The 18492-nt window shown below is 52.6% G+C and overlaps 1 protein-coding gene across 4 annotated transcripts in view; it reads left to right on the top strand.

Annotated features, from left to right (window-relative positions):
- Positions 1-18492, top strand: part of CFAP221 (cilia and flagella associated protein 221) — a 211014-nt gene that overhangs the window by 178512 nt on the left and 14010 nt on the right. For all 4 annotated transcript variants that reach the window (XM_073551898.1, XM_073551897.1, XM_073551900.1 and 1 more), the window contains 2 exons: positions 13505-13612; positions 16492-16671. In XM_073551898.1, coding sequence (XP_073407999.1) covers positions 13505-13612; positions 16492-16671 — 288 coding nt within the window. The remainder of the gene's footprint in view (positions 1-13504; positions 13613-16491; positions 16672-18492) is intronic.

Here is an 18492-nt window from a genome sequence, read left to right on the forward strand (position 1 = left end):
CCGGAACTCGTACCCCCACGCCATGCACGTCGCTCTTCTAGAATCCAGTAGTCCAGAAAAAGATGAAGGCGGGTCCGTGCTGGCGATACTACAGACATAGTATAAACCCCCTATAAAATCACCAGTCATCCAGATAATGGCTCTGTGTCATCCCCGTCCAGAATCCTCTATAACACGGCATCGTATATGGGGGGCCGGACATCTCCTACATGGCCATGATATAGGTGGTGTAAGGCAGCTGCTCCGGTATCCATGCGGTAATGAGGCAGTTACCCAAGAAAGTTCAACCTAAACATCTTTATTTCCAAAACTCACAAAATAAATCCAGACCTTTTATCCTCCGTTTCGCAGCCGGAATGTCAGTATCAGTCGTTGCCGTGGGCGACAGCACCACCATATCACTCGTGGGTGTGTCAGTGGCTTTGCTTTCTCTGTCATACACACAGCCTCCTGGTCTGATGTTTGCAAACCAAACACTGACTCACCCAGACCTGAACTGAATGCGTAAATGGGATTCGTGGACATTGGCCACTCCCAAGACCTGGAGTGGAGGGAGAGATCCGCCTCACTACTATGCTACAGATCTCTCCAAAAATAATATGACCAAATCCACACTTATTTTATTTTGAATTGTAACCAGAGGTGTGGCTGTAATCACAATGCACTCCAGTAGGTTCAGTATGCATCTATGCGCATGCCGGGGCACACGTAACAACCCTGTTATATGATTCCCCTCACTGCCTCACATATTTCCCCCTTTAAAACTTGGGGGTTGAACACCTGTCACCATACAGGGCGCCTGTGAGAGGGCATCCACATTTCCTTGCGCCTTCCCCGCTCGATGTTCCACTGAGAAGCTTACGTTTTGCAGTGACAGGACCCATCTGGTGACCCGAGCATTCCTCTCCTCGGCATTTCTCATCCAGACCATGGGTGAATGATCCGTCATCAAGCGAAGCTGTCGCCCGATCAAATAATAGGGTAGTGACTCCAAGGCCCACTTAATGGCCAAGCACTCCTTCTCCACTACGCTATCATTTTTCTTGGCCGGGTAAGTTTCAAGTAGGTGTTCTTCTCCATTCACCTCTTGTGATAGAACCTCTCCTAGGCCTACCTCCGAGGCGTTCGTTTGTGCGATAAAGCCTTTCTTGAATTTGGGGTCGGTGACGACGGGCTGTCCGCACAACACCAACTTCATGGATTTTAACACTTCCTCCATCTGGGGGTTCCACCCAACCATGACCAATTTTCTTGCCATGTAACCCAGAAGACAAGACGACATAGTGATAGAGATCATCCGGTGTTATAAAGGCGGTCTTTTCTTTTGCTGTCTCTGTCAGAGGCACCTGCCCTTGGTCAGATCGAGCGTGGCTAACTGATGGGTCTTCCCTGTCTCTCAATCAGCTCGTCCACCCGGGGCTTTGGATAAAGGTCAAATTTTGACACTTGATACAATTTTCAGAAATCGTCACAGAACCGTAATAACCGTCTGGCTTCAGGATTATTACATTGGGGCTAGCCCATTCACTCCTGGATCCCTCAATTACTCCTAGGTGAAGCATTTGTCTTGCCCCACTCACGATGGCTTGCCTCCGGGCTTCTGGCATACGATACGATTTCATTCACACCCTTACCCTTACATTGTCATGCTTGATCACAAATGTCCGACCAGGTAGTTCTGAGAATACGTCCCTATTCTGCTGCACTAATTTCCAAGCCTCCCGTTGCTGCTGTTTAGAGGGAGCATCGCTTATCTTTACCTCTCTCTCGGCCTCCTCCCAGGCCGGTGTCGGAGGGTCTCCAAATGATACGACCGGAGTCACATCCATAATCATACACTCCTGATCCTTCCACGCTTTTAGCAGATTTATATGATACAGTTATTCGGGTTTCCTCTTCTCGTGCTGGTATACTCTGTAATTCACCTCCCCAACCTTTTCCCAGACTTCATACAGCCCTTGACACTTGGCCATGAACTTACTTCCTGCGATGGGACTAAGACTAACACCCCATCCCCTTGGACCTGACCTTGGCCTTTGTAATATACGGCTCGGCTCTGCGCTGCCTGGGCATCCACTAGATGTTACTTTACTACAAGCATCACCGCTGTGCTCCGGTCCTGCATACTCACTGCGTGCTCTATTACGCTTTTATGGGGAATGGGCTCCTGTTCCCATGTGTCTTTGGCTACGTCCAGCAGGCCCCAGGGATGTTTACCTTATAAAAGCTCGAATGGAGATAATGCTGTTGAAGACTATGGTATCTCCAGGAGGTCAAACATTAAATAGTGCATTAACATGTCCCAGGCCCTCCCATCCTTGCAGACCACTTTTTTTAGCATAGATTTTAGGGTTTTGTTCAACCTTTCCACTAGACCATCGGTCTGTGTATGGTACACCGACGTGTATAATTGTTTGTGTTTTTTTTGAGCAGTTTACACAGTTCCTTTATCATCTTGGACATAAAAGGAGTCCCCTGATCTGTAAGGATCTCCGTAAGTAGCCCAAGGCAGTAGAACATGGCAAACAGCTCCTGCGAGATAAGTGTAGCCGAGGTATGACGAAGTGGAATTGCCTCTGGGTACCGGGTGGCATAATCTGTTACCACCAATATATGTTGGTGGCCATGGGTGGCTTATACTATTGGCCCCACCAGATCCATAGCAATCTGCTCAAAAGGTACCTCTATAATGGGTAGAGGCACCAGTGGACTTCAGAAATTTGCGGTGGGTGAGGCATTCTCACGTCTCACAGAACCTCTGCACCTCGGCGTAGACCCCAGGCCAAAAAAACCCCACTGTAATATGCGTTCCTGTGTCTTTTTAGCCCGCAAGTGCCCTCCCAGTATGTGGGTGTGAGCCATCTCGAGCACCACCCGACGGTAGGATTGGGGCACTACTAGTTGTTCCCCCACCTTGTCCCGGATTTTATCAGTTCTATAGAGTAACTCCTGGTTGACCCACCATACGAGGGAACACCGATTCCGCACCCAATTGCTGAACCACCCTGCTTACCTTGAGTACTCTTTCCCGTGCCCCGGTCACAGTGGCATCCTGTAGATGGGCTGTCTCAAAAGTTCCCTGGGGCACTTCCAGCTCGGGGATTGTCAGGGTCTCTTCGACCTCTCCTGCCATTACCTCTAGGGGAAACCTATCGGTTTCACACTCTTTCCCTATGGGAATCCCTGTGTCGGGATCTTCTGGCTCTTCCCCCGGAAAAATATTTGCACAGGGAGGGTTAATTTTATTTTTCCACAGGGGCAAGTCCCTTCCCAGGCCAGCCTCGTAAGGAAGGGTCTTCACTACCCCCCCAGTTGTTTAACCTACCTGCATGGAGTAAAAAATGTAACCTCCACTGTCGTGTGATGGGGAGTTCACCATGAATACTCACAACACCCACCTTTTACCTAGTGGATTCTAAGCCCGAGATTAATGACCCATGCACATGTGTCACTAAGCTCCCTGAGTCCAGGAGGGCCTCGGCCTGGACTCCGTTGACACTCACCTGGCACAGATGCGGTTCACCTGCTGGGACGAACGGATCCGCCGTGAAAATGGCCTGGGTGTACATCGACTTATGGCGAGTAAACCCACAGTCCATGGATTCAAGGGGCAGTTGACGGCCACACATCCTGGCCTTTGGCACCGCCAACACCTAATAGCTGTGGCACGGCTGGACCGCGGGACCGGTTTAGGGGAAATGGATCTCTTGTCACTCTCAATCCGGGGTACCGTCTCAGTGCTGGCTCGGTCCCGATTGGCCTCAGCAGTGAGTGCCTTGTGATGTCCGTGGTGCGCCATGGGCTCCACCCTGTCTGAAGTGATGTCCTTGGTGCGCCGTTTGCTCCACCGCGTCTGAAGTGATGTCTGTGGTGAGCCGTGGACTCCACCGTGTCTGAAGAGATGTCCGTAGTGCGCCATGTGCTCCACCGTGTCTGAAGTAACGTATGTGGTACGCTATGGGCTCCACCGTGTCTGAAGTAACGTATGTGGTACACTATGGGCTCCACCGTGTCTGAAGTGATGTCTGTAGTGAGCCGTGGACTCCACCGTGTCTGAAGAGAGGTTCGTAGTGCGCCATGTGCTCCACCGTGTCTGAAGTAACGTATGTGGTACGCTATGGGCTCCACCGTGTCTGAAGTGATGTCTGTAGTGAGCCGTGGACTCCACCGTGTCTGAAGAGACGTCCGTAGTGCGCCATGTGCTCCACTGTGTCTGAAGTAACGAATGTGGTACGCTATGGGCTCCACCGTGTCTGAAGTAACGTATGTGGTACACTATGGGCTCCACCGTGTCTGAAGTGATGTCTGTAGTGAGCCGTGGACTCCACCGTCTCTGAAGAGACGTCCGTAGTGCGCCATGTGCTCCACCGTGTCTGAAGTAACGTATGTGGTACGCTATGGGCTCCACCGTGTCTGAAGTGATGTCTGTAGTGAGCCGTGGACTCCACCGTGTCTGAAGAGACGTCCGTAGTGCGCCATGTGCTCCACTGTGTCTGAAGAGACGTTCGTAGTGCGCCATGTGCTCCACCGTGTCTGAAGTAACGTATGTGGTACACTATGGGCTCCACCGTGTCTGAAGTGATGTCTGTAGTGAGCCGTGGACTCCACCGTGTCTGAAGAGACGTTCATAGTGCGCCATGTGCTCCACCGTGTCTGAAGTAACGTATGTGGTACGCTATGGGCTCCACCGTGTCTGAAGTAACGTATGTGGTACGCTATGGGCTCCACCGTGTCTGAAGTGATGTCTGTAGTGAGCCGTGGACTCCACCGTGTCTGAAGAGACGTCCGTAGTGCGCCATGTGCTCCACCGTGTCTGAAGTAACGTATGTGGTACGCTATCGGCTCCACCGCGTCTGAAGTGATGTCTGGTGAGCCGTGGACTCCACCGTGTCTGAAGTAACGTATGTGGTACGCCATGTGCTCCACCGAGTCTGAAGTAACGTATGTGGTACGCTATGGGCTCCACCGTGTCTGAAGTGATATCTGTAGTGAGCCGTGGACTCCACCGTGTCTGAAGTAACGTATGTGGTACGCTATGGGCTCCACCGTGTCTGAAGTGATGTCTGTAGTGAGCCGTGGACTCCACCGTGTCTGAAGAGACGTTCGTAGTGCGCCATGTGCTCCACCATGTCTGAAGTAACGTATGTGGTACGCTATGGGCTCCACCGTGTCTGAAGTGATGTCTGTAGTGAGCCGTGGGCTCCACCGCGTCTGAAGTAACGTATGTGGTACGCCATGTGCTCCACCGAGTCTGAAGTAACGTATGTGGTACGCTATGGGCTCCACCGTGTCTGAAGTGATATCTGTAGTGAGCCGTGGACTCCACCGTGTCTGAAGTAACGTATGTGGTACGCTATGGGCTCCACCGTGTCTGAAGTGATGTCTGTAGTGAGCCGTGGACTCCACCGTGTCTGAAGAGACGTTTGTAGTGCGCCATGTGCTCCACCGTGTCTGAAGTAACGTATGTGGTACGCTATGGGCTCCACCGTGTCTGAAGTGATGTCTGTAGTGAGCCGTGGACTCCACCGTGTCTGAAGAGACGTTTGTAGTGAGCCGTGGACTCCACCGTGTCTGAAGTAACGTATGTGGTACACTATGGGCTCCACCGCGTCTGAAGTAACGTATGTGGTACACTATGGGCTCCACCGCGTCTGAAGTAACGTATGTGGTACACTATGGGCTCCACCGCGTCTGAAGTGATGTCTGTGGTACACTATGGGCTCCACCGCGTCTCAAGTGATGTCTGTGGTGAACCGTGGACTCCACCCTGTCTGTGTCACAGTTCCACCCCTCAGGGTGTCTGGAATGCAGTTGCTGGCAGCTCAGCCGTCCAATCCAGTACAGGGGCGTGCTGAAGCTGTCAGTACTGTTATTGACAGCATGACTGTCCAGTCTGGTTCAGGGGCATGCTGAGCTGTCAGTGTGTTTATTGACAGCTCGACTAGCCAGTCTGTGACTGCGGGGCGTCGGCTGTCCCATGTGTTCATTATTCCAGTTCATGGCCATGCTTCTTAACTGAGCCGCTTCTCCCAGACCACTGCCAGACGTACATTCATCTTGTGAGGTCTGTGCTTTCCTGCGCTTTGAGTTCTATATGCTTGGTCTGTTGCCTGACTTTGGACTTTATTCTGACCATCCGCCTGTTTAACCCCTTCAGCTCTGATCCGTTAACCTCCCTGTACTCTGATCTCGCAACGTTACCTGACTACGCTTTTGTCACTTCCTTCTGTTTCTGACGTACCCTCCTGGCTTCTGACCTTGGACTCCTTGACCACTCTGACTCATGGCTTGGCCGTGAGAAGTGACTAGCGTCACGGTCTGAAGTGATGTCCATGGTTTGCTGTGGACTCCACCTTGTCTGAAGTGACATCCGTGGTTCGGCGTGTGCTCCACCGTGTCTGAAGTGACGTCCGTGGTTCGGCGTGTGCTCCACCGTGTCTGAAGTGACGTCCGTGGTTCAGCGTGTGCTCCACCGTGTCTGAAGTGACGTCCGTGGTTCGGCGTGTGCTCCACCGTGTCTGAAGTGACGTCCGTGGTTCGGCGTGTGCTCCACCTTGTCTGAAGTGACGTCCGTGGTTCGGTGTGTACTCCACCGAGTCTGAAGTGACGTCCGTAGTGCCCCATGGGCTCCACCGTGTCTGAAGTGACGTCTGTGATGCACCGTGTGCTCCACCATGTCTGAAATGATGGCTGTAGTGCGCCACCATGTCTGAAGTGATGTCTGTAGTGCCCCATGGGCTCCACCGTGTCTGAAGTGACATTCGTGGTGCGGGAAGTGACGTCCATGGTTTGGCATGTTCTCCACTGTGTCTGAAGTGACGTCCATGGTTCGGCGTGTGCTCCATCTTGTCTGAAGTGACGTCCGTGGTTTGGCGTGTGCTCCACCTTGTCTGAAGTGACGTCCGTGGTTCGGCGTGTGCTTCACCTTGTCTGAAGTGACGTCCGTGGTTCGGCTTGTGCTCCACCTTGTCTGAAGTGAAGTCCGTGGTTCGGTGTGTACTCCACCGTGTCTGAAGTGACGTCCGTAGTGCCCCATGGGCTCCACCGTGTCTGAAGTGACGTCTGTGGTGCACCGTGTGCTCCACCATGTCTGAAATAATGGCTGTAGTGCGCCACCATGTCTGAAGTGATGTCCGTGGTTCGGCGTGTGCTCCAACGTGTCTGAAGTGACGTCCGTGGTTCGGCGTGTGCTCCACCGTGTCTGAAGTGACGTCCGTGGTTCGGCGTGTGCTCCACCTTGTCTGAAGTGACGTCCGTGGTTCGGTGTGTACTCCACCGTGTCTGAAGTGACGTCCGTAGTGCCCCATGGGCTCCACCGTGTCTGAAGTGACGTCTGTGGTGCACCGTGTGCTCCACCATGTCTGAAATGATGGCTGTAGTGCGCCACCATGTCTGAAGTGATGTCTGTAGTGCCCCATGGGCTCCACCGTGTCTGAAGTGACATTCGTGGTGCGGGAAGTGACGTCCATGGTTTGGCATGTTCTCCACTGTGTCTGAAGTGACGTCCATGGTTCGGCGTGTGCTCCATCTTGTCTGAAGTGACGTCCGTGGTTTGGCGTGTGCTCCACCTTGTCTGAAGTGACGTCTGTGGTTCGGCGTGTGCTCCACCTTGTCTGAAGTGACGTCTGTGGTTCGGCGTGTGCTCCACCTTGTCTGAAGTGACGTCCGTGGTTCGGCGTGTGCTCCACCTTGTCTGAAGTGACGTCCGTGGTTCGGCTTGTGCTCCACCTTGTCTGAAGTGAAGTCCGTGGTTCGGTGTGTACTCCACCGTGTCTGAAGTGACGTCCGTAGTGCCCCATGGGCTCCACCGTGTCTGAAGTGACGTCTGTGGTGCACCGTGTGCTCCACCATGTCTGAAATAATGGCTGTAGTGCGCCACCATGTCTGAAGTGACGTCCGTAGTGCCCCATGTGCTCCACCATGTCTGAAGTGATGTCTGTGGTGCGCCATGTGCTCCACCATGTCTGAAGTGATGTCTGTAGTGCGCCACCATGTCTGAAGTGATGTCCGTAGTGCCCCATGGGCTCCACCGTGTCTGAAGTGACATTCGTGGTGCGGGAAGTGACGTCCATGGTTTGGCATGTTCTCGACCGTGTCTGAAGTGACATTCGTGGTGCGGGAAGTGACGTCCATGGTTTGGCATGTTCTCCACCGTGTCTGAAGTGATGTCTGTGGTGAGCTGTGGACTCCACCGTGTCTGAAGAGATGTCCGTAGTGCGCCATGTGCTCCACCGTGTCTGAAGTAACGTATGTGGTACACTATGGGCTCCACCGCGTCTCAAGTGATGTCTGTGGTGAATCGTGGACTCCACCCTGTCTGTGTCATGGTTCCACCCCTCAGGGTGTCTGGAATGCAGTTGCTGACAGCTCAGCCGTCCAATCCAGTACAGGGGCGTGCTGAAGCTGTCAGTACTGTTATTGACAGCATGACTGTCCAGTCTGGTTCAGGGGCATGCTGAGCTGTCAGTGTGTTTATTGACAGCTCGACTAGCCAGTCTGTGACTGCGGGGCGTCGGCTGTCCCATATGTTCATTATTCCAGTTAATGGCCATGCTTCTTAACTGAGCCGCTTCTCCCAGACCACTGCCAGACGTACATTCATCTTGTGAGGTCTGTGCTTTCCTGCGCTTTGAGTTCTATATGCTTGATCTGTTGCCTGACTTTGGACTTTATTCTGACCATCCGCCTGTTTAACCCCTTCAGCTCTGATCCGTTAACCTCCCTGTACTCTGACCTCGCAACGTTACCTGACTACGCTTTTGTCACTTCCTTCTGTTTCTGACATACCCTCCTGGCTTCTGACCTTGGACTCCTTGACCACTCTGACTCATGGCTTGGCCGTGAGAAGTGACTAGCGTCACGGTCTGAAGTGACGTCCATGGTGTGCTGTGGACTCCACCGTGTCTGAAGTGACATCCGTGGTTCGGTGTGTACTCCACCGTGTCTGAAGTGACGTCCATAGTGCCCCATGGGCTCCACCGTGTCTGAAGTGATGTCTGTAGTGAGCCGTGGACTCCACCGTGTCTGAAGAGACGTTCGTAGTGCGCCATGTGCTCCACCGTGTCTGAAGTAACGTATGTGGTACGCTATGGGCTCCACCGTGTCTGAAGTGATGGCTGTAGTGAGCCGTGGACTCCACCGTGTCTGAAGAGACGTCCGTAGTGCGCCATGTGCTCCACTGTGTCTGAAGTAACGTATGTGGCACGCTATGGGCTCCACCGTGTCTGAAGTGATGTCTGTAGTGAGCCGTGGACTCCACCGTGTCTGAAGTAACGAATGTGGTACTCTATGGGCTCCACCGTGTCTGAAGTAACGTATGTGGTACACTATGGGCTCCACCGTGTCTGAAGTGATGTCTGTAGTGAGCCGTGGATTCCACCATGTCTGAAGAGACGTTCGTAGTGCGCCATGTGCTCAACCGTGTCTGAAGTAACGTATGTGGTACGCTATGGGCTCCACCGTGTCTGAAGTGATGTCTGTAGTGAGCCGTGGACTCCACCGTGTCTGAAGAGACTTTCATAGTGCGCCATGTGCTCCACCGTGTCTGAAGTAACGTATGTGGTACGCTGTGGGCTCCACCGTGTCTGAAGTGATGTCTGTAGTGAGCCGTGGACTCCACCGTGTCTGAAGAGTGTGTGTAGTGAGCCGTGGACTCCACCGTGTCTGAAGAGACGTTTGTAGTGCGCCATGTGCTCCACCGTGTCTGAAGTAACGTATGTGGTACGCTATCGGCTCCACCGCGTCTGAAGTGATGTCTGGTGAGCCGTGGACTCCACCGTGTCTGAAGTAATGTATGTGGTACACTATGGGCTCCACCGCGTCTGAAGTAACGTATGTGGTACACTATGGGCTCCACCGCGTCTGAAGTGATGTCTGTGGTACACTATGGGCTCCACCGCGTCTCAAGTGATGTCTGTGGTGAACCGTGGACTCCACCCTGTCTGTGTCACAGTTCCACCCCTCAGGGTGTCTGGAATGCAGTTGCTGACAGCTCAGCCGTCCAATCCAGTACAGGGGCGTGCTGAAGCTGTCAGTACTGTTATTGACAGCATGACTGTCCAGTCTGGTTCAGGGGCATGCTGAGCTGTCAGTGTGTTTATTGACAGCTCGACTAGCCAGTCTGTGACTGCGGGGCGTCAGCTGTCCCATGTGTTCATTATTCCAGTTAATGGCCATGCTTCTTAACTGAGCCGCTTCTCCCAGACCACTGCCAGACGTACATTCATCTTGTGAGGTCTGTGCTTTCCTGCGCTTTGAGTTCTATATGCTTGATCTGTTGCCTGACTTTGGACTTTATTCTGACCATCCGCCAGTTTAACCCCTTCAGCTCTGATCCGTTAACCTCCCTGTACTCTGATCTCGCAACGTTACCTGACTACGCTTTTGTCACTTCCTTCTGTTTCTGACGTACCCTCCTGGCTTCTGACCTTGGACTCCTTGACCACTCTGACTCATGGCTTGGCCGTGAGAAGTGACTAGCGTCACGGTCTGAAGTGATGTCCATGGTTTGCTGTGGACTCCACCGTGTCTGAAGTGACATCCGTGGTTCGGCGTGTGCTCCACCGTGTCTGAAGTGACGTCCGTGGTTCGGCGTGTGCTCCACCGTGTCTGAAGTGACGTCCGTGGTTCGGCGTGTGCTCCACCTTGTCTGAAGTGACGTCCGTGGTTCGGTGTGTACTCCACCGTGTCTGAAGTGACGTCCGTAGTGCCCCATGGGCTCCACCGTGTCTGAAGTGACGTCTGTGGTGCACCGTGTGCTCCACCATGTCTGAAATGATGGCTGTAGTGCGCCACCATGTCTGAAGTGATGTCTGTAGTGCCCCATGGGCTCCACCGTGTCTGAAGTGACATTCGTGGTGCGGGAAGTGACGTCCATGGTTTGGCATGTTCTCCACTGTGTCTGAAGTGACGTCCGTGGTTCGGCGTGTGCTCCACCTTGTCTGAAGTGACGTCCGTGGTTCGGCGTGTGCTCCACCTTGTCTGAAGTGACGTCCGTGGTTCGGCGTGTGCTCCACCTTGTCTGAAGTGACGTCCGTGGTTCGGCGTGTGCTCCACCTTGTCTGAAGTGACATCCGTGGTTCGGTGTGTGCTCCACCTTGTCTGAAGTGACGTCCGTGGTTCGGCGTGTGCTCCACCTTGTCTGAAGTGACGTCCGTGGTTCGGCGTGTGCTCCACCTTGTCTGAAGTGACGTCCGTGGTTCGGCTTGTGGTTCGGCTTGTGCTCCACCTTGTCTGAAGTGAAGTCCGTGGTTCGGTGTGTACTCCACCGTATCTGAAGTGACGTCCGTAGTGCCCCATGGGCTCCACCGTGTCTGAAGTGACGTCTGTGGTGTACCGTGTGCACAACCATGTCTGAAATAATGGCTGTAGTGCGCCACCATGTCTGAAGTGATGTCCGTGGTGTGACATGGGCTCCACCGTGTCTGAAGTGACGTCCGTGGTTCGGCGTGTGCTCCATCTTGTCTGAAATAACATCCGTAGTGCCCCATGTGCTCCACCATGTCTGAAGTGATGTCTGTGGTGCACCATGTGCTCCACCATGTCTGAAGTGATGTCTGAAGTGATGTCTGTAGTGCGCCACCATGTCTGAAGTGATGTCTGAAGTGATGTCCGTAGTGCCCCATGGGCTCCACCGTGTCTGAAGTGACATTCGTGGTGCGGGAAGTGACGTCCATGGTTTGGCATGTTCTCGACCGTGTCTGAAGTGACATTCGTGGAGCGGGAAGTGACGTCCATGGTTTGGCATGTTCTCCACCGTGTCTGAAGTGATGTCTGTGGTGAGCTGTGGACTCCACCGTGTCTGAAGAGATGTCCGTAGTGCGCCATGTGCTCCACCGTGTCTGAAGTAACGTATGTGGTACACTATGGGCTCCACCGCGTCTGAGGTGATGTCTGTGGTACACTATGGGCTCCACCGCGTCTCAAGTGATGTCTGTGGTGAACCGTGGACTCCACCCTGTCTGTGTCACGGTTCCACCCCTCAGGGTGTCTGGAATGCAGTTGCTGACAGCTCAGCCGTCCAATCCAGTACAGGGGAGTGCTGAAGCTGTCAGTACTGTTATTGACAGCATGACTGTCCAGTCTGGTTCAGGGGCATGCTGAGCTGTCAGTGTGTTTATTGACAGCTCGACTAGCCAGTCTGTGACTGCGGGGCGTCGGCTGTCCCATGTGTTCATTATTCCAGTTAATGGCCATGCTTCTTAACTAAGCCGCTTCTCCCAGACCACTGCCAGACGTACATTCATCTTGTGAGGTCTGTGCTTTCCTGCGCTTTGAGTTCTATATGCTTGATCTGTTGCCTGACTTTGGACTTTATTCTGACCATCCGCCTGTTTAACCCCTTCAGCTCTGATCCGTTAACCTCCCTGTACTCTGACCTCGCAACGTTACCTGACTACGCTTTTGTCACTTCCTTCTGTTTCTGACGTACCCTCCTGGCTTCTGACCTTGGACTCCTTGACCACTCTGACTCATGGCTTGGCCGTGAGAAGTGACTAGCGTCACGGTCTGAAGTGACGTCCATGGTGTGCTGTGGACTCCACCGTGTCTGAAGTGACATCCGTGGTTCGGTGTGTACTCCACCGTGTCTGAAGTGACGTCCGTAGTGCCCCATGGGCTCCACCGTGTCTGAAGTGACGTCTGTGGTGCACCGTGTGCTCCACCATGTCTGAAATGATGGCTGTAGTGCGCCACCATGTAAGAAGTGATGTCCGTGGTGTGGCATGGGCTCCACCGTGTCTGAAGTGACGTTCGTGGTTCGGCGTGTTCTCCATCTTGTCTGAAATAACGTCCGTAGTGCCCCATGTGCTCCACCATGTCTGAAGTGATGTCTGTGGTGCGCCATGTGCTCCACCATGTCTGAAGTGATGTCTGTGGTGCGCCATGTGCTCCACCATGTCTGAAGTGATGTCTGTAGTGCCCCATGGGCTCCACCGTGCCTGAAGTGACATTCGTGGTGCGGGAAGTGACGTCCATGGTTTGGCATGTTCTCCACCGTGTCTGAAGTGACATTCGTGGTGCGGGAAGTGACGTCCATGGTTTGGCATGTTCTCCACCGTGTCCTGAAGTGATGTCCGTGGTGAGTCGTGTGCTCCACTTTGTCTGAAGTAACGTCTGTGGTGCACCGTGTGTCACTGCACTGTGTACGATCTCGAGGGAGATCACAATGGGAAGTGATGTCAGTGAGAAATGACGCCACCTTCTGTAGCAGGTGCGGGGTGCGGACCACTGCGCAGGTATTGTGTTGGGGGCGCAACATTGAAGTTATCCTTTCTTTATTGTCCACACCATCTTAATGTAAAGGAAGTGACCGAGAAGGAAGAGGAAGGGACCAAGGGGGGGATGAGGAAGGGATCGAGGGGGGGGACGAGGAAGGGGATGAGGTGGGGACGAGGAAGGGACCGAGGGGGGGATGAGGAGGAGATAAGGAAGTGGACGAGGAAGGGGAGAGGTGTTTATATTATTCCTGTCCTTTTAGTCTAATAATCCGCCGGTGGTTTTTCAGGTTCCTCAACACTTCAGGGCGATGGTGTACGAGCCGGCGAGGAGACCCGGGGCGGCTGCCATGTACCAAACCCCTCATCTAGCGAGACCACTGAGGAGCGGGGCCGAGGTAAGATGCTGGTTAGCAGAATACCCCCATGAGCAACCCCTTGACGTCTGGGTGTTGTAGTGCAGGTCTGGGACTCTCATTATCTGACCCTGCTGGGTGTTGTAGTGCAGGTCTGGTACTCTCATTATCTGGCCATGCTGGGTGTTGTAGTGCAGGTCTGGTACTCTCATTGTCTGACCCTGCTGAGAGTTGTAGTGCAGGTCTGGTACTCTCATTGTCTGACCCTGCTGAGAGTTGTAGTGCAGGTCTGGTACTCTCATTGTCTGACCCTGCTGGGTGTTGTAGTGCAGGTCTGGGACAGTCATTATCTGACCCTGCTGAGTGTTGTAGTGCAGGTCTGGGACTCTCATTGTCTGACCCTGCTGGGTGTTGTGGTCCAGGTCTGGGACTCTCATTATCTGACCCTGCTGGGTGTTGTAGTGCAGGTCTGGGACTCTCATTATCTGACCCTGCTGGGTGTTGTAGTGCAGGTCTGGGACTCGCATTGTCTGACCCTGCTGGGTGTTGTAGTGCAGGTCTGGGACTGTCATTATCTGACCCTGCTGGGTGTTGTAGTGCAGGTCTGGGACTCGCATTGTCTGACCCTGCTGGGTGTTGTGGTCCAGGTCTGGTACTCTCATTACCAAACCCTGCTGGGTGTTGTGGTCCAGGTCTGGTACTCTCATTATTACACCCTGCTGGGTGTTGTAGTGCAGGTCTGGGACAGTCATTATCTGACCCTGCTGGGTGTTGTAGTGCATTACAACTATCAGCAGGGTCAGATAATGAGAGTACCAGACCTGCACTACAACACCCAGCAGGGTCAGACAATGAGAGTACCAGACCTGCACTACAACACCCAGCAGGGTCAGATACTGAGAGTACCAGACCTGCACTACAACACCCAGCAGGGTCAGATACTGAGAGTACCAGACCTGCACTACAACACCCAGCAGGGTCAGACAATGAGAGTACCAGACCTGCACTACAACACCCAGCAGGGTCAGACAATGAGAGTACCAGACCTGCACTACAACACCCAGCAGGGTCAGATAATGAGAGTACCAGACCTGCACTACAACACCCAGCAGGGTCAGATACTGAGAGTACCAGACCTGCACTACAACACCCAGCAGGGTCAGACAATGAGTACCAGACCTGCACTACAACACCCAGCAGGGTCAGATAATGAGAGTACCAGACCTGCATTACAACACCCAGCAGGGTCTAATAATGAGAGTACCAGACCTGCACTACAACACCCAGCAGGGTCAGATACTGAGAGTACCAGACCTGCACTACAACACCCAGCAGGGTCAGACAAAGAGTACCAGACCTGCATTACAACACCCAGCAAGGTCTAATAATGAGAGTCCCAGACCTGCACTACAACACCCAGCAGGGTCTGATAATGAGAGTCCCAGACCTGCACTACAACTCTCAGCAGGGTCAGATAATGAGAGTACCACTGAGGAGCGGGGCCAAGGTAAGATGCTGGTTAGCAGAGTACCCCCATGAGCAACTCCTGGACGTCTGGGTGTTGTAGTGCAGGTCTGGGACTCTCATTATCTGTCCATGCTGGGTGTTGTAGTGCAGGTCTGGTACTCTAATTGTCTGACCCTGCTGGGTGTTGTAGTGCAGGTCTGGTACTCTCATTATCTGACCCTGCTGGGTGTTGTAGTGCAGGTCTGGGACTCTCATTATCTGTCCATGCTGGGTGTTGTAGTGCAGGTCTGGTACTCTCATTGTCTGACCCTGCTGAGAGTTGTAGTGCAGGTCTGGTACTCTCATTATCTGACCCTGCTGGGTGTTGTAGTGCAGGTTTGGTACTCTCATTGTCTGACCCTGCTGGGTGTTGTAGTGCAGGTCTGGTACTCTCATTGTCTGACCCTGCTGGGTGTTGTAGTGCAGGTCTGGTACTCTCATTATCTGACCCTGCTGGGTGTTGTGGTCCAGGTCTGGTACTCTCATTATTAGACCCTGCTGGGTGTTGTAGTGCAGGTCTGGTACTCTCATTGTCTGACCCTGCTGGGTGTTGTAGTGCAGGTCTGGTACTCTCATTATCTGACCCCGCTGGGTGTTGTAGTGCAGGTCTGGTACTCTCATTGTCTGACCCTGCTGGGTGTTGTAGTGCAGGTCTGGTACTCTCATTGTCTGACCCTGCTGGGTGTTGTAGTGCAGGTCTGGTACTCTCATTGTCTGACCCTGCTGGGTGTTGTAGTGCAGGTCTGGTACTCTCATTATCTGACCCTGCTGGGTGTTGTAGTGCAGGTCTGGGACTCTCATTATCTGTCCATGCTGGGTGTTGTAGTGCAGGTCTGGTACTCTCATTGTCTGACCCTGCTGAGAGTTGTAGTGCAGGTCTGGTACTCTCATTATCTGACCCTGCTGGGTGTTGTAGTGCAGGTCTGGTACTCTCATTGTCTGACCCTGCTGGGTGTTGTAGTGCAGGTCTGGTACTCTCATTGTCTGACCCTGCTGGGTGTTGTAGTGCAGGTCTGGTACTCTCATTATCTGACCCTGCTGGGTGTTGTAGTGCAGGTCTGGGACTCTCATTATCTGTCCATGCTGGGTGTTGTAGTGCAGGTCTGGTACTCTCATTGTCTGACCCTGCTGAGAGTTGTAGTGCAGGTCTGGTACTCTCATTATTAGACCCTGCTGGGTGTTGTAGTGCAGGTCTGGTACTCTCATTGTCTGACCCTGCTGGGTGTTGTATTGCAGGTCTGATACTCTCATTATCTGACCCTGCTGGGTGTTGTAGTGCAGGTCTGGTACTCTCATTATCTGACCCTGCTGGGTGTTGTAGTGCAGGTCTGGGACTCTCATTATCTGACCCTGATGGGTGTTGTAGTCCTTGGCTGTGCAGTGGGTACATGATACAAATGGTGGTGTCTCCGCAGGATGAGCTGATGCCAGAGGTGACCCCACCTCCTCTTGACCCCGCTGCGACTCGGGGACAAACATGGAGCGCTCACTGGCAACGAAAACTAGAAGAGGAGAATGTCGGATGTCGAACGCTGCTGCTGAGACCCCCAGAGATGTTGATGAACCCCCCAGATTTCCATCCGATGCATGTATTTGTGAGTGCATGTCCCCATAATGTCAGAAAGTGAGGGGCAGATGAGTTGCATTAGGAGGTCTGTGTCACTTCCGCTGGGGGTCCGCACATCCCTGCACTCCAGCCAGAACTTTCCTGAGAAAGCGGATGACTTCTTACATATGGTGGGAGAGGAAGAGATATTACTCACGACACGTGGGGGGGCTTCTGTGTGATATATGGGAGGATGAGACCCTTGTGTTTATATATATTTGGGGGTGAGACCCATGTGCTTTATATATGGGGGTGAGAGCCGTGTGCTTTATATATGGGGGGTGAGCCCCTGTGCATTATATATGGGTGCATGAGATCCCTGTGTATTATATATGGGGGTATGAGACCCCTGTGTCTTATATATCAGGGCATGAGACCCCTGTGTATTATATATGGGGGGGATGAGACCCCTGTGTATTATATATGGGGGGATAAGACCCCTGTGTATTATATATGGCGGGATGAGACCCCTGTGTATTATATATGGGGGATGAGACCCCTGTGTATTATATATGGGGGGTGAGCCCCTGTGCATAATATATGGGGGAATGAGACCCCTGTGTATTATATATGGGGGGATGAGACCTCTGTGTATTATATATGAGGAGATGAGACCCCTGTGTATTATATATGGGGGGATGAGACCCCTGTGCATAATATATGGGGGAATGAGACCCCTGTGTAGTATATATGGGGGGATGAGACCCCTGTGTAGTATATATGGGGGAGTGAGACCCCTGTGTAATATATATGGGGGGATGAGACCTCTGTGTATTATACAGTATATGGGAGGTGAGACCCCTGTGTATTATATATGTGGGGATGGACTCCCCTGTGTATTATATATGGAGGGGTTGAGACCCTGTGTATTTTATTTTTTTTGGGGGGGCGTGGACCCCTGTATGTTATATATGGGGGAATGGATCCCTGTGTATTATATGTGGGGATTGATCCCTGTGTATTATATATGGGGGGAATAAGACCTCTGTATATTATATATGACTGAATCTGCAATAGGCAAGCAGCTTGATGTGATGAAATCAACTTTGGGAGCAATAATAAAAAAATGGAAGACATACAAGACCACTGGTTATCTCCCTCGATCTGGGGCTCCATGCAAGATCTCACCCCGTGGGGTCAAAATGATCACAAGAACGGTGAGCAAAAATCCCAGAACCACACGGGAACCTAGTGAATGGCCTGCATAGCGCTGGGACCAATGTAACAAAGGCTACCATCAGTAATACACCACGCCACCAGGGACTCAGATCCTGCAGTGCCAGACGTGTCCCCCTGCTTAAGCCATTACATGTGCGGGCCCGTCTGAAGTTTGCTAGAGAGCATTCGGGTTATCCAGAAGAGTATTGGGAGAATGTCATATGGTCTGATGAAACCAAAGTAGAACTGTTTGGTAGAAACCAAACTCGTCGTGTTTGGAGGAGACAGAATGCTGAATTGCATCTAAAGAATACCATACCTACTGAGAAGCATGGGGGTGGCAACATCATGCTTTGGGGCTGTTTCTCTGCAAAGGGACCAGGACGACTGATCTGTGTACATGAAAGAATGAATGGGGCCATGTATCGTGAGATTTTGAGTGCAAACCTCCTTCCATCAGCAAGGGCACTGAAGATGAAACATGGATGGGTCTTTCAGCATGATAATGATCCCAAGCACACCGCCAGAGCAACGATGGAGTGGCTTAGTAAGAACCATATGAACGTCCTGGAGTGGCCAGCCAATCTCCAGATCTCAACCCCATAGAAAACCTTTGGAAGGATTTAAAAGTCTGTGTTGCCTAGCGACAGGC

The sequence above is a fragment of the Dendrobates tinctorius genome, unplaced genomic scaffold, assembly GCF_039654945.1.
Source record: "Dendrobates tinctorius isolate UK_male_01 unplaced genomic scaffold, ASM3965494v1 ptg000182l, whole genome shotgun sequence".
Classification (NCBI taxonomy): domain Eukaryota; kingdom Metazoa; phylum Chordata; class Amphibia; order Anura; family Dendrobatidae; genus Dendrobates; species Dendrobates tinctorius.